The 15,847-nt window shown below is 50.4% G+C and overlaps 1 protein-coding gene across 2 annotated transcripts; it reads left to right on the top strand.

The window, feature by feature from the left end:
• The first annotated feature begins 313 nt into the window (after positions 1-313).
• Positions 314-6,262, top strand: VGLL2 (vestigial like family member 2). Of its 2 annotated transcripts, XM_040599504.1 has the most exons (4): positions 314-394; positions 2,594-2,885; positions 4,613-5,119; positions 6,222-6,262. In XM_040599504.1, exons 1-4 carry the CDS (start codon positions 314-316, stop codon positions 6,260-6,262), a joined length of 921 nt encoding a protein of 306 aa, XP_040455438.1. The 2 variants fall into 2 exon arrangements, with proteins under 2 accessions (XP_040455438.1, XP_040455439.1); XM_040599505.1 differs by lacking the exon at positions 4,613-5,119.
• Positions 6,263-15,847: the final 9,585 nt, after the last annotated feature.

The following is a 15,847-nucleotide window of genomic DNA, read 5'->3' as shown; positions in this document are numbered from 1 at the left end:
CCCTACCCCCGCCGCCCGCCGGGCCCGGGGACGAAACTCCCCTGGCGGCCACAGAGCCCCTCCGGCCCCGGCGCCTCCTGAGGAGAGAGCCGCGCTATAGGGAGGGAGGGAGGGAGGGAGGGAGGGAGGGAGCACGGAAAGAGGGCAGGGAGGGGGGTGTCATCCCAGCCCAGCGCGGTCTCATCCCCCCTCACTCCTCCCACCAATGAGTGGTGACTCTTAACCCCCGGGAACCTCCCTCCCGCGAAGCACTGCTCCACTTTGCAGAACACGAGTTGATGAGAAAAAAAATAATTCTCGGCCGCGGCCAGCCATGAGCTGTTTGGATGTTATGTACCAAGTCTACGGTCCTCCGCAGCCCTACTTCGCAGCAGCCTACAGCCGCTATCACCAGGTACGCGCGGAGGGCAGCGGTGAAGAGGCAGAGGGTGGGAGGGGTGTCGTCTGGAGGACGGCCGTCTGGGGCCTTACCAAAAGGAAAAGGGAAAAGGAGAAGGGGAGGGGAAAGGGGGGGTGGGGGGGTGGGGGGGGGGGAGATCTGGGAGCCTGCGATGGTGAGCGGAGCAGAACCGCATCCCACCTTGGCGCGGGGCTCGGCAGGGTACGTACCCCGGCGGCGACCGACGGGCTGCGGGATGCCTCGGGAGCGAAAGCGCGGGCTTAACCTTGCGATGGCTTTTTAGGGACTTTTTTTTCTTTTTTTTTTTTTTTCTTCCCTCTTTGCCGGGACGGGCTCCCTCCGGGCGCGGCAGCCCGGGGCAGCGATGCCGGCCGGGAGTGGCGGGGCACGGCTGCCCGGGGCATCGCTCAGCCCCAGCGCACCGGCATCCCGGCCGCCGCCGGAGCCGCTTCGGGCAGGTACTTGACCAGCCGCCTCGGAGGGGTGCTGGGGGTTACCCCCGGGAGCTGCGGGAGGCGACAGTGCCGGGAGGCTGCGGGCTTTCCCCGGTGTGGCGGTGGGGGAGGAAGCCCCGGCCCCAAAGCGGGGCAAGGCTGCGGTGCGGCAGGGCTGCGGGGATGCTCCCCGCTCCCTGGGCGCTCTCGGCGGCGGGACACCCGCCAGTCCCCCGCGATCCCGGCGGCGACGGTCGCCTGCGAGATCCGCGGACACTTGGCGGTCGGGAGCCGCGTCCCGCCGCCGCGCTGCGTGCAGCTGCGACCGGGCTACCGCCGGTATCCATTAACCGCCGGATTTCGATAAAACGGTCCCGCCGGCCGCGGGGACCTCTCGCGGCACGCGGAGAACCCCCCACCCCCACCCCCGGCCGCACTGTCCCGCGTGGGTCAGGGCTCCTTTCCCCGTGGCTGCACCTGCCGCACACCGCTTTCTCTTTCGCCCTCTGGGCTTCTCTCTCTTTTTTCCCTCCCCCTTACTCCTTCCAGAGATTACTTCTTTCCTCCCCAGCAGAACGGGAGGATATCCCAAAGAAAGGGATGGATAGAGCCAGGCGCGGCCCCGGCCCGGGGGCAGCCCCCGCCCTGCAGGGCCGGTGCCGGGGCAAGCGGCCCCGCTCGGCGCAGCCCGCGGCGTGGTGGCTCGTGGGCCACCTCCAGCGCCTGGCAGCGGGGCCGGCATACCTGTTACAAATAGCGGATGATGTCTTCCCCCACCTTGCCGCTCCCCTCATCAGCCCCCCCGCCTCCCGCACGCGGCTGCGTGACATTATTTGGGGGGATGACCATTACCTCAATGGCCGAGCCGGGAGCCAAGTGGAAAGGCGCTCGTCACGAAGGAGTGACATTATTAAATGTCTCGTGTGCCTTGGCCCCAGACCCGGACCTGTCTCCTGGGTGCTTCCCCGCCGCCCGTCCCACGGCGCTGCCCGCGGCGGAGCCCGGGCTCCGCGTCCCATCGCTTATTTCTAAGACACTCCCAGCAGCTTGCGGACGCGCTAATGCGGATAAAGATGGGAAACATCCCGCGAACTTCTCGGTGCCCGTTGTTTTCCCACCCAGAAGAATCCAGTAAAAACAGAATAATCTTGTAGGAAATACCTGGAGCTTCTTGCTGGCCGGGGAAATGCTTTTTTTTTTTCCCCTGAAATGTGTTGGGGGCTGCCAGCCCTCCCACCCACGCCGCTGTGGGTTGCAGGACGCTCTTTGGGGCAGATCTTGGCGAGCGGCTCCTCCGGCACCCCGCTGCCTACGCCCCCCTGCCTCGTCCCCCGCGATGCAGCGCCTAGGCGACCGCCATCCCCCCGTCGTCCCGTCCCTTCCCCCCCCGCAAAGTCCCTTCTTGTGCGGGACTTCGTGCTGGGGACCCGCGCCTGCAACCTCCCGCCCGGCAGCGCCTGCCCCGCACTGACGCTCCATCCCTGTCGGCATCTCTGGGCTTTGGGCCCCCAGCCCTATTTGCAGCCCCTTCGCTGCCTCCCCCAGGTGGGGCAGAAATGCAGCTGCGGGGTGGGGGGTGCTGCTGGGGGGGCGGCGGGCGGCCGAGGAGCAGGCTTGTGCATCCTCTCGGAAAGATCGCGGGAGCGGGCTCGGTGCTGCATCCCGGCTGCCACCGGGAGGGCCAGCGCACCTTGCTGCGCTGCATGACCGGCTCTATTTTCTTTCTTTCTTTCCTTCCTTCCCCCCACCTTCCCTCCAGAAACTCTCCTTTTTCTCCAAAATGCAAGAAGCCCCGGAGAGCGGCAGCAGCGCCAGCGCCAGCAGCTCCTTCTCCAGCCACCCCGCGGCCAGCATCAAGGAGGAGGACTGCAGCCCCGAGAAGGAGCGACCCCCCGAGGCTGAGTACATCAACTCCCGCTGCGTCCTCTTCACCTACTTCCAGGGGGACATCAGCGCCGTAGTGGACGAGCACTTCAGCCGGGCGCTCAGCCAGCCCAGCAGCTTCTCGCTCGGCAGCGCGAAGGCGGCGCGGAACGCCGGCTCCTGGCGGGGTGAGCGCGCAGGGGGCGCGGGGGGCGCGGGGTCCCCCCCGGGCAGGCACCTCGCCCTCGACCCGGCCGCACATCCCCTCTCCCTCCTCCCCTCTGCCGGCCGCGGGTGCCCGGCTGCCCCGGGCCGGGAGCCCCGAGCGGGTTGGCCCTTTTAGGGGAAAAAAGAAAAGGAAAAAGCCCTTCAGCTCACGCCGGGGTGCGGTGGCCCGGGGGAGCGTCCCGGCAGGCGGCTGGGGGACAGGGATCGCCTTTACACCGCCCCAGATCTGCCTGGCGGGGGCTGCAAGCAAAGCGGCCGCCGAGGGACCCCCAGCGCCTCCCGGGCTGACCCCGTCGGGGCAGCTTTCAGTTTAGCGCGGTCGTAATCCCTGATGGGAACGAAGCAAAAGGCAGGTGTGGGAGCTGTCTCGCCAGCTTCCCAACGCTAAAAACTAGATTGCGTGTGCCGCTGTGTCTCGCCCTGCATGTACCACCACCCTGCTTGCTGCTGGAGCACAGACAGGGAGCCTACATTTCTGAAAACGAGGGCTTTCAGACCTGCCCAGAGCAGTGGCCCTGTGCCAGCAAGGCCACGGCCACGGCTGATGTGTAGGTCTCCATAGCCGTGCCCAGTTCACCCTGGATGGGCTCGTGGGGGCACCCAGGGCAGAGGGGAGTAACCTTCCCCACCCTCTGCCCGCCGGAGGGTTAGGGCAGGCGCTCCTCTTGGGGCAGTTTTGGGGACTCTCCCTCATGGGGCCACCCCATCAGCCAAGGCTGGTTTCTCAGCCCCTCCATGAATTTCTGTCAGTAGTTTCTGAGAATGAAATAGTAGCTTAAATATTTCACAGGTGAAAGATATTCAGCATTAGAACTGATGGCAGGAGAGGAGAGTTCTTTGCTTTTTATGAACAACTTCCTCTTCTCCTGAGTAATGCCAGGGTGTGGAGCTGATGTACCTCCCTGGCAAACATATCAGGAGCATGTTCTTATTTGCCTTGGGAACAGTGTGCATTCCCAATTAATAATGCATAGCATGTATCTGTGCTATTAATAATCACTAACCCCTCTCACACATTGCTTACTGGTCAAAGAAGATGTAGGGTCCTTGTCCTTTGCCCTGCCAGCCTCCGAAGATCTGCAGAGTGCTTCCCAAATACGTTAACGATATACCCAAGGAACTGGCTTAAGTCCAGTGTAATAGATGGGGAATTTCCCCCAGATATTTAGAAAATTCAAGCTGTTCCTTAGTTGCATCTCGCACTGTTCCTGCCCACTTTGAAACTGCACTGAGGCAGCAGCTGCTCTCCTGGTAGGGTCGGGCATCCTCTGAGGTGTTGGGCATAAATGCTTAGAGGGGGAGATTACCACTAAAACAAACAAGAAAAATCCAACCCCGGAAATCACTGCAGTGTGTCGTAGCCCTCACTCAGTTTCCACTACAGAGGAAAAGATATGTTTCCCTCACCTTAGGTAATAGCTTCTCCCCCGCATACATACTACGAGAAACCTGGAGCAAAAAGTTCCAGTTTCATGGATAAGCCCTGGGCTAGGTGTTTTGGATGTTTAGCTGTAGAGGAATCTGTACTTGTTGGGAGCAAGTTCTTGTGTTTTGCAGTTTGGGGGGGATAAAGGGAATTCAGGGGCTGGTTTGGGGGAATTGGGGAGGGGCAGAGCCCTAGGGAAAGGAGATCAGGGCTCTCTGGGTTTGCTCATTGTTGCCTTTCTCTCCCACTCCCTTCACCCAGATGGCTCCTTTCCGATGAGCCAGCGTATCTTTCCACCGTCCTTCTGGAACAGCACGTACCAGCCCTCCTCCGTCCCAGCCACCCTCAGCAGCCCCCTGGCAGCTGCCACCCACAGCGATCTGCCGTTTGCTGCCACCGCCGACCCCTACACACCTGCCTCTCTGCACGGCCACCTGCACCAGGGTGGCCCCGAGCCCTGGCACCATGCCCACCACCACCACCACCACCACCCCTACATCGGGACACAGAGCACTGCTTACCCCCGCCCCGCCACCATGCACGAGGTCTACGGGCCCCACTTCGACCCCCGCTATGGCTCGCTCCTGGTGCCCACCGCCTCCGTCCGCCCCCACCGCCTCACCCCTGCCTCCGTACCCACGCCAGTCAGCCCCCCCTGTGAACTGGGCAAGAGTGAGGCAGGTGCAGCCGCGGCCTGGACAACGCCGGGATCCTTCCCCAGTGCAGCTGGGGACATGGCACAGAGCCTCAGCCTCAACGTGGACACAGGTAAAGAGCTGCCCTTCATCCCTCCCTCAGCCTCACCTCTGCCTCCACACCATCCATAGTATTAGGGAAGGACCCCCCCATGGCTGGGCAGCTGGTTGCTGCTGTGAGGGAGTAAATTGGGGGTGGAAGCCCCGTGGGAGACACTTGAGCTTTGCCCTGGGTGCCCTTTTTGGAGAGGGCACCTTCTAAGGAAGGGGAGAGGGAGGATGGGACAGAGCGACACATCAGCACCCACATCATCCTTTGCATTTCTGGCACCTGCAGAAACACCAGGGTACAGATTGCTTTGAGGTACTTTTGTCCTGACCCTGGCCCTGCTCTTGCCTTGAGCAGCGAGAGCCGGGAGCAGGACGGGGCCGCCCCCAAGGTCACTGCTTGGCTCCCTCCACCGGCTGCCCCGAGGGCAGGAGTGTGGGCTGCCACAGCAGAGCAGGTCATTTCTAGACCCCACACAGGTTCATGAACTACCTCCTCTCCTTCTTTATTTTGTCTTCCCAGTTTTTGAGAGGAAAGCACAATTGCATTTTTGCTGAGCAAAAAGGGCAATGTTTTACCCTGGTAGTGGTACCCTGTGCGTGGTGGGGTGCCTGAAAGTAAGGCTGTGTGGCCATAGCAGTGACAAAAAGGTGACACAGGCATAGCCAGCAGTGTCAGTTCCTGAGTCAGTAGCCGTGGGGGCGAGGAAAGCCTGCTCTGGTGACAGTTCTCCATGCTGAAGTCATCACAGCCACAAATGGCTCCTTACAGTGGCCTCACTTTAGGCAGGAGAGACATCTCCAGTCTAGCTCAGGCTCTTCTTCGTGCTTCATGGCCTCTGGGGAGCCCGTGCTTTAGACGGATTCTCTGATCTCAGCTGGCAGAAATGCAGTTTGTCTTTCTCTATCCTTAAATGCCTGTACCTATTTTTCTTCTTCCCTTTTTTTCTTCTCTCCGTTCTCAGGTTTGCAGCCTCAGGATAAAAGCAAGGATCTATACTGGTTTTAGAGCTGTCCTTCACTCTTCTTCCCCTGGCTCTCCCCTGTAGATCTCTGCCTGTTAGGCATGGTGGCATTCGGAGCTGAACTCGGGTCAGTTTGTAACAGCTTCTGATCTTGGTTTGCAGCTCGCCGTTACTCCTTCTGTGGTGGATCCCTTCTGAGCTGATGTGCTGACTCAAAGACTCTCAGATCCCCCCTTGCCCTTTTCCAAGCCCACCGTGGCCCTGCAGCTCGGAACAGGACTTAAAAGCACCTGGCATTGCAAAGACGGTACTCTAAACTTATTTTGGAGAGAAAAATCCTTCTGTGGCAAGAGGAGAGCCAAAGACATTGAACTTCTATTTAAGCAGACCCCACACCCAGAACTGCAGTCAGACTACTCTAAAAGAGTCAAATAGCGTCATGGATGGTGGTGTAAAACCACTGGCCTTCGTACAGGGGGCAAAGGAGATCACGGGGGGGTTTTTTTAGTGGTGTGAATATTTTTTTTTATGGCAGCAAAAATTATTTCTTGAATGCAAACATGGGAAAGCTCCTTAGAAGTTTTGAACTGGATTTTTACTTTACTTTACAGAAAAGTAAAGAAGAAGAAACTGGAACCCACAAACATTTCGGACCATCAAGGAACTGGTCAGAATTTTCAGCTTTGCGGTTGTGAGTGGCAAGTGTCTGGCCGGGGCCACCTGCCCTGGGCTTACAGAGGTGCAGCTGTTCCACGCGCAACTGCTCCAACCCCGGAAAGGCAAAACCAAGGTGGCACTTCTCAGAGTTTGGCACCACTTTTGCATTGGATATATAACAGTTGTTTGGTTGTGGTTTTTTGTTTTTGTTTTTTTGTTGGGTTTTTTTGTTTTTGTTTTTTTTTACAAGAGAATTTCTGGTGAAAGTAAAACCCTCTTAAAGCAGGGGGAGGAAGGAAACCCATGAAGAGTGGCCTGTCCTCAGTCCGACAGCCTTTAGGGGGAACACCAGAAGCAAAGGCACGTGATGGACAATAGGTCTGAGTTGCCTCTAACATTTCTCTTTGTCTACTTGTTGCTGTCGTTTTGTCACTTTAATAGTTGTTTTGTTTTTTTGAAAGGGGGAATATCTATTTTACAGTAGGAAAGCTGCATTAAAGATATTTCCTTCTTTCACCCTGTGTGCTTTTATGAAGAATTAAAGCTAAATAAGAGAAATGAGGCAAACTGGAAACTTCAGGAGGAAATAGGAAAAATACCTGTCGTGTGGATGAAGTGAGTTATTTTATTACTTTGCATTAAAGATAAATAGAAACCCTAGCAGTTGAAAATACTTTCTTAGTGAGTAAAAAATAGAGCAATGAATACAGAAGATAAGAAAATGCAAGATTGTTGCAGTGCTACATTTTCATGTATGGTGTATCTGTAAAATGGGTTAAAGTAAGGGGGCTGCTCCATAATAACGGATGTTTCTTCATGAAACTGATAGAAGAGGGGACAGTAGCATTTAGCATTGCTATTGCACTGGTAAATTAAAATGCTATTACAGGGTGGTGAATAATTAATGAAACAGTGCAGAAATGGCAGTTTCCCCCTATATCTAAAAGCTGACTTTTTTACAGATAAAACATCTGATCCAAACACTACTGTGTTCTGGGTTTTTTCTGTTTTTTCTTAATGTAACATCTTTGAAGGCTGACAAAGTTCAATGCGTGTAAAAGGAAAGTCCTAACATTACCCCCTTGACATTAGAAGAAGGAGTAGAAAATGGACTTTTGTGCTGTGATGAGAGTTTTTACCTTCCAAAACTCTCACATAATCTGGCATAATGTTCACCATGTATCAGAAATGGAGTTATGAATAACCCAAACTTACTTGTCCTAGGTTTCAGCTTGGCAATAACACAATTTCTGGGAAAGAATAGGAAACCTAATAGTAAGAGTATAATAAAGCAGTGTGAGTAAATACTGTGAGAAGCTGGCAAGGAGCAATGTGTGCAGAGCATCCCCGGCCAGAGCTCGGCAAATGGCAGGAGGTGACTTGCCGTGATTCCTTTGGCTAGACGTAGCCCTGCGCATTTTGCCCTCAGTTTCCAATTAGCTAGAGCCCAGGAAAGCTGTAAAGGGCAAGGGAAGGACTCCAGAATTTATGGTTAAACCAAAAATGTCCTGAGGCATCAAGAATGAAGGCAGCAGCACTTTGCAGGAGAAAAGTAACTAAAAATGGCCTTTAACTTTACTGCTGCACAGGCTTGGAGATAGCAGGATTGTTTTGTGAGCATTTGCCTGTGGGGTTTTTTTAGGCTGTTTGTAAAGGTTTTTTTAAAAAATTATTAATCTGGCTTTATCATTGGTTCTGCTTCACCACAATTGTTTCTTTTTTCTTTCTTTTTTCCCCCTCCTCTGCAATTCATAATAAGGAGGGCTGGGCAATACAGCCCAAATACGTTTGGAAATACTCATGTAAGCATAAACCAGTCATTTACCTCATTGGCATTTGCAATTAATTTTGACTGTGAACATTTTCAAGCATGAGAATTTATGCTATGAATACATGAATACTGGTTTCAACATTTGTTCTTCAGGTACTCTTTTTTTATTGTTCTATTATGAAAACATCCAAACACAAAAGTCAGGATTGTGGCTCAAGGTGTTAGATGGGCAAACAACTTTTAAAATGCTCCTACTCCAGATGGACTGCAGTCAGAAAGTGTACATGCTCTATTTTGGCAAATCCTTGGAGAGTTTTGCTCACTTTGTGTTATTTGACTCCAGGGAGACTGCTCACAGCACCTACCTTTAAGACTCATGCCAAGGGTCTTTGCAGAGCTGGAGCCACAGCTTCCAATGCAGTAACAGTACAAATAACTGCGGTGTCATCTCACAAGTCTGCTTTATTCCTCTTTGCATCATAGTTTATTAATTGCTTAATCATGAACGCTTGCAGGAAACCTGAAAATATAATAGAAACCCTTCTTAGATGTTATGTATGTCCTATCTGTCACATGCTTGTCACACATGGAAGAGCAGGGCTGTGAGCCCTGCAGCCTGAAGAGCAGATCCTCCTGCTGCCCCTTTCCAAGTGGCGTGCAGAGGTCAGCACCAGCTTGTGCTCTTTAGCTACACACCCAACGAACAGACTAGCCCGGCTGGGACAGATGAACCAGCAGAGCTCCCTACCCGTTCATGCAGAATCCAGGGAAGGAGGCAGAGGGACAGGATCTGCTGCAGAGCGTGGCAGTGCTGGGCATAGCCGAAGTATCCACTGCTGCCAAGTGAGAACAGTTTGCAGGAGTTTGCAAAGTGAGCTCCGGGCATATTCACTGCAGACATTCATTTCCCATTCTGAAAATAACTGAAAATTAGCAAAGCATGAAGTAATATCATTTTTATGAACTCTGAAGTTAACAATGATCTGTCAAGGGAAGGATGGAAGTGGGGATGGGATATAGTATTTGTGTTTGTAGTCTCCACTTTATTTTCATGAGGGTTTTGCTTCAGTGTATCTGTATTTGCAAGAATACAGAGCAGAACTGTTAAACACATATATACATGCCCTTGAACTTGCAGTCTAATGTTGGAGAGCTTTAGGCCAGCGTTGCTTACTTCCCACCTTCTTTTCCAGTGGGTTTTCCATAGGAGCCCCCAGCAAAGGAGAAGGCTGGGAGGAGAGAGAGCAGGTGGAAGAGAGTCTGAGTAATCCCCTGCGCCTCCCCTGGACTGTGTGCTGCCCGTGTCTGGGGAAATGTATCTGCCCTGTCCCCTCCTTGGGTCAGGAGGGACTGCAGTCCCTTCTCACCTTCCCTTTGAAGTCTTATTTAGGTTCATGACAAGCTCTAGCAGGGGCTTAAAGGTTGGTCCCTTCCTGGAAGAGAGGAAAATGCTGCTGGTGGCTTTGGATGCACCAGGGTTCCCTGACTGGCAGTTCTCGTGCATCTTTTTCTGGGCAAGGGTTGTAATTAATGTGCCCTTTTGATTACAGAAGGGCAAACCAGCTCCTCTGGGGGATTGTGGTGTCCTGGCTGGCTTCCCTGGCCTGCCACTCAGAGGAGCAGTTGCAGCAGGGGAAGGAGAGAGATGTGATTATTTGGAGGAGTGAGATACTGATTTTGCAAACTAGGCAATTTTGCACACGAAAATACAAACAAGGGATTATTAAAAATAAAAAAGGGGGGAAAAGGAAAAATAAAAAGAAGAAGGAAAAGGAAAATGAAAAGGAAAAAAAAAGGAAAAGAAAGAAAAGAAGTAAAAGAAGGAAGAGAAAAAGCTTTACTTCTGTCAGCCTCCAGGCTTTGGGGCTACAGCCTTGGGAACTATGTTGTTGATTTAGTTCCCTGCAGGGTAATGCTGTTCTCTAAACTGACTGTACTGACAAGTAGCTCAGGCTAGCAGAGTCCCCCTTTGCATGTCCATCTCTAATCACACAGAAGGAGTTACCTTTGCAGTGCACCTTCTACTGCCTCCTTAGCCAGGCATAATCTGTGAATAACATGCATCAAACCTGTGAGCGCAAATTATAACACAGAGGCACCAGGGTGCCATGTCCCTGTCCTCCTGTCCCTGCCGTCTCTACATCAGGTCCTGCAGGAGAAGGGGAAGGTGCTGGAGGAGCCCGTGAAGGGTGCAGCTTGCAGGGGTGTGCACCCCTGGGCCCTACTTTCATGCACAGGCACCTTCCTTTGCCGTGCTCAGCTGCAGTCCACAGAAACACAAGCTGACTGAGGGCTGGAGCGTTTCTTTAGGCACATATCAGTTGCTTATTTACATGTTACATTCATGATAAAGGCAGGATAAATACAAAACAGAAGACCTGTCCCTTTAGGTGATGCAATACTGGACATTAATGAGGGTGCCCCATCTCCCCACTGCATGGCACATTTTCTCCTGCCCCACCTGGCCTGGGTATGGCTGTGTGATGCCCCCCTCATTCACCACACCTCACTGACTTCTTCTCTCCTCAACTTCTGGCCCCAGCTCTGACTCTGCATCTCACCCCCAATCTGTTCTCCTGCCTCAACCAGTCTCTTTCCTCCTGCACTTGCTACTCTGGCTCCATGCCGCAGCAATGAGGAACAGAGGAACAGCATCGGGAGGGACACACGCTTTCCTATCAGTGCTGTTTGTATGCAGTTGAAGCATCAGCATTTCTATGATAAAAAGTATAGGACAAACATAGACCCTCTCCAGAAGACAAAGCCCATTGGCCTTAATCCTGCACCATACCCCTGTGGTAGGAACCAAGTCCTAATCCCCGATCCAGTGGAACAACCCCTTTTTTCCACAAGCTGAGTCCTAAAGAGCTGCAACAGCCCCTGTCGCACACAGACACAAATGATTATTCTGTCTTGACAGACCTGCACAGCTCCCTCCTTGTATTTAACTGCAGTCCCAGTGAGCTGGATCAGGGAAGAGACACTTGATAGCTGCTGTTTCCGTGGTTGAAATATTTGTGAAGTTAGCGCATAATCTGAAAGCAGAAGCTAATAAATTATAGGGTGCTAATTGGGGCCGGAGTGGAGCCGTCAATCATATTATCCTAAACACACAGAGACCCTCATAACCTAAAAAGGCAAGAGAGCCTCCAGAAACAGCTCCCAGTTGTCACTAGCCATGACCTCCACTTCAGTGAGAGCACAGAGAGACAAGGCAGAGAGTTTATTCTGCTAAGAAAATGTAAATCCTGTGTTTAAGACGGTGCTTATATTTGGTTTTATTTACCCTCTTTGGGAGTGTATTTCCCAGGGTGCTTCATAATTTTGCTTTGCCACTTAACTTGCCACTCTTGCAATGCTAAAAAAAATATATATAAATCAGATAAGAATTTGCAATATTTGTATTTGCATAGTCCTTAGAGTAGCAGTCCTAAGTTTTTAGTCACAGTCCAACCTCTTTGCATATAGACCTGTCTTCTAAAAGCCATTTTATTGCTCACATTTCTTTTCTTTGCTTCTTATGCCCCAGAAACGTATACTTTGAAGTTGCAGGAGCCTATGATCTGAGTCAAAACACAACTGTGCAGACACAGTAGCAATAGGGCACTTGCAGCTCTGCTCAATTTGTCACCACCTTTTCTGATATTGCTTCCATCAAGATCAAGTATTTCACTCATCATATAATATAAAATAGAATCAAAGAATGCTGAAGAAATTTTTAGTAATGCTTATCCCCAGAAATTCATTTCTATATGGAGACAGGTCGGCATTTTAGAAAGCATCCCCTGGAGAAAGATCTTAAAAAAAATGAGGAGCAACCCAAAAGTGAGGAGTGGAAAAGCTTGATTTTGGTGGAAGTATGACTACTGCAGGCAGGTGAGACACCTGAGCTACAGTAAGGTCAAACCCTTTTGCTGGTGACACCTCACCTAACCCTTAGTGACCATCTAAACTTTCTGCTGCAAGACCAGATGATTAGGTGTACAAAGACTTCTAAAGATCTTTCTAAACATGTCATTTCCTCCTCATTTTTGATGCCTGTATTAATTACTTAATGCCAACCTTGAATGCTGGCAAGGTGTAGGAGAAACAGTCCCTTCTCAGATTGCTTCTGTGAAAAGAAATGACAGCATCTAACCTGGTGATGCCACCACTAAAGCCACGTGCCATCTCTGAGTGCAGTAGGCAAGAGGATGTGTTTGCCAGTTGACTGTGGTTTACCATGGCCACCAATTTTGTTTTAGTAGATTCAAGCAGAGGATAATTCTTTGTGCCTTAAGCAGCAGACTCAAAAATTGTGGAGTTATACCTGTTAAGGTAACAAAGGCTATGTCAGCAGACAAACGGAGGAAAGCACAAAGCTGGAAGGTTCTACTTGAACCTTCTGCTGCACTGTGTGAGTAGGTTTCTATCCTTGGAGATGTGGTGATGTCAGACTGAAGAAATACAAAGATGTGAGACAAGATACTCTCATAAAAGGTTAATTCTGTGACTCCCAGTGTTTTGCCTCTCCTGTTTCTCTGTAAGAGAAAGCTAAATACATTTGTGACTGGAAATTACCAAGAATATACACGTGGTCAGCCCTCTTGGAAAGGTGTGAAAATTGGATATCTGAGCAGAAATACACCAGGGATTGATCAGAGTCATAAGGTTTCGGTGTTACAAAATGATATTGAAACTCCACTGATTTTCCTACAAGATGGATGAAAAGGCAGCTGTAGTTGCTTACTGTACTGCACAGGACAACAGAGGCATTTCAGTGGCCTCATCTCTAATGAACACTGGGTGAGTTGTACTGTCAGGAAAGATAGGAGAGGAAAAAAACAGGAAAAAGAAGATCCAGCTATGTCAACAGCGTTACAAAAGGGATTGGTATCCAAACAGAGAGTGTCTATTTTACAGCTCCATTTTTACTGCAAAAGATAGAAAGCAGTGATGAACATCCTCCAAAGGGAAGACATCATCTGAACAAGAAGTTAACATGTTATAAAAAAGGTTATCTTACACGGCAGTATCAGTAATGTCACTGGCAATTATGATAATATTTTGGCATCGTCAGTTGGCTTTGGTGCACTGGGTTTCTGGCTATTAGAGTTAAAACATAATGTCAGTTAGAGGTGCCAAGTGTCATTATAAATAGAGCCATGATCGTTTAAAAAATCCACCTGGTATGCAAGCTCCTGCAACTCACTCCAGTGTGTTTGTGTAAGAAAAACTTTGAAGAATCAGTTAAAAGAAACGAAAGATAATTAGAACTTTTTAATCATTAACAGACCTGTCAGGGCTATTTTACAGACATTCTTTTCTGTAATGACAATTTTCAGGTCTGTTACAGCTGAATTAAGATCAGCTTTGTGCAGAAAGAGGTAAATTTGAATCTAGAGGAAAGCTGCCTTCACAGTTATTAAAATGCATAGTCTTAAACCTGGATCACAGAGGATCAGTTTCACCTGGTTGTGCTCAGCAAAACCACACTTGAGGACTCAAACCATCCTAGACAGCATGCTGCAGATGTCAAAGAAAAAGAAGAAAAAAAAGAAAAAAAAACACTGGAGACATTAGTAAATTCAAATAGATAGTAAAACTTTCTCTGCTGATAGCAGCTGTGGCAAGAAAAGGTGCAGTGGCCCTGCTGTAAGGATATTTGTGCCCTTCCATGCAAGCGGTGAGGGAAGGAAATTCTGAGGGACCTTGTGATCTGGAGGATGTTACTAGTCTGTATTATCTAGGGTACCAGGAAAGGTGAGGAACAACAACTTCACTTTCAGCCCTGGGCCCTGGCTTGAGCTTCTAAGATAAGTCAGGTTGTGGTAAACTCAGATCTTGCCTTTCTTGACCCCACCACTTACTAGTTTTTTCAGGTGACAAAGACTAATAGAAAACACTTGCATTAGCCTTGTAGCTGCATAAACCTTTTGCCTTTCTGGTGGTCATTTTTAAGTTCTCTGAATCTTGGGCTGATGCCACTGAATGACTGACAACAAAATCTCCCAGAGAAGACGAGACATGAACGTTAAGTATAAAAAAGGCAAAGGAATCATCTTGACACCCCATATTTTTCAGTCCTACGTGATAAAAGGAAATGTGTCTTTTGCCTTTCATATCTCAAAAAATCCTCTTTTCAAGCTGTGTAAGTTTTCCCTTCAGAGCTCTTGACAGCCACATTCCCATAGTTCGTGGCAAACTGCTGAGCACTCCTGTGGAACATGGGGATAAGCAAGTGATCCTACTGAACCCTGGCATATCTCTCAGCAGCAGACACATGCAAACTTTCCATAACTTTATCTTTGACCCAGTAAAGACTCAATATTTTTGTCATAAAGCATTTTTTTTTTCTTGTAGGATCTTGATTGTGGTCCCGAATGGAAGCATGAGGTACACAGCTTTTAGATAGATCTGGTCATCAGTATGTACCGGCTCAAAAGCCCTTGCAAGCAACCCTGAAAAATGGGAATGCGCTGATGGTCGGGTGTTACCACCTACTGTAGACCAAGGAAACTGAGAGAGCAGACCTAGAATTGATGCAGTTGAAAATGCTGCCTTAGTACATAAGTAACATCTGCCCTGGCCCTTCACATTTGCAAAATAATTTACAAACTTTAATTAATCACCACAGCATTTGTGTTATGTTGTAGTAAATACTATTCATAGGTAGCAGTAAATATTTTTCATCCATTCATATGGATGTCAAGTCTGCAGCTGAGAGATTAAATAAGCCAACTAAAGCCACACAGTATGTCCATGTCTGTCCAAGCACAGCTCAAAGTTCAGTCATTGCCATTTGAGAGCCCAGCGCTAGCGGGCTGTGTATGGTATCACATCCTGAAGCATGCTCACTATCGTAGCTCAGTGATCTCGCCAAGTGTCTGTGCTGGCATCAAGGAAGAAGGAGGAGCCTGAGACAGTAACCGGCTGCAACCCGGAGACTCACCTAGGGCATCCCCTGATCAGTGCCGGGGGGCACGTCTCCTCTTCCCAGCGCAGGTTACAGGCTGTACTCAGTTGGAGTTTATTTTCTTCATAGCAGCTCGTCTTGTGCTATGTTTTGGATTTGTGGCCAAAACAATATTGCTGAAAAGTGCTTGCACAGCATCAAAGCCGCCTCTGCTTCTCACTCTGCCCGCCCCAGTGAATAGACTTGGGGTGCATCAGGGGTTGGGTAGAGGACACAACCAGGCAGATCACTCAAACTAACCAAAGAGATACTCCATGCCATGTAATGTCATGCTCAGCAATAAAACGGAAAGGAGGAGCCTTAGGGAGGTTAGCCATCTGTTGTTCGGGAACTGACTGGGCATAGGTCTACCTGTCTCAGGCCAAATCTTGAGAAGCTGAAGACTTGGAAGCAGTTTCTCCACTG

Source organism: Falco naumanni, chromosome 6, assembly GCF_017639655.2.
Source record: "Falco naumanni isolate bFalNau1 chromosome 6, bFalNau1.pat, whole genome shotgun sequence".
In the NCBI taxonomy this organism is placed as follows: domain Eukaryota; kingdom Metazoa; phylum Chordata; class Aves; order Falconiformes; family Falconidae; genus Falco; species Falco naumanni.
The sequence above is the reverse complement of the archived record's forward strand: the minus strand, read 5'-3'. Positions and strand labels throughout refer to the sequence as shown.

Coding starts and splice junctions, on each gene's coding strand:
- VGLL2 (XM_040599504.1), top strand. CDS start 314: ATGAGCTGTTTGGATGTTATGTACCAAGTCTACGGTCCTCCGCAGCCC. Junction 395..2,593: donor CCTACAGCCGCTATCACCAG/GTACGCGCGGAG, acceptor CCTTCCCTCCAG/AAACTCTCCTTTTTCTCCAA. Junction 2,886..4,612: donor GAACGCCGGCTCCTGGCGGG/GTGAGCGCGCAG, acceptor CCCTTCACCCAG/ATGGCTCCTTTCCGATGAGC.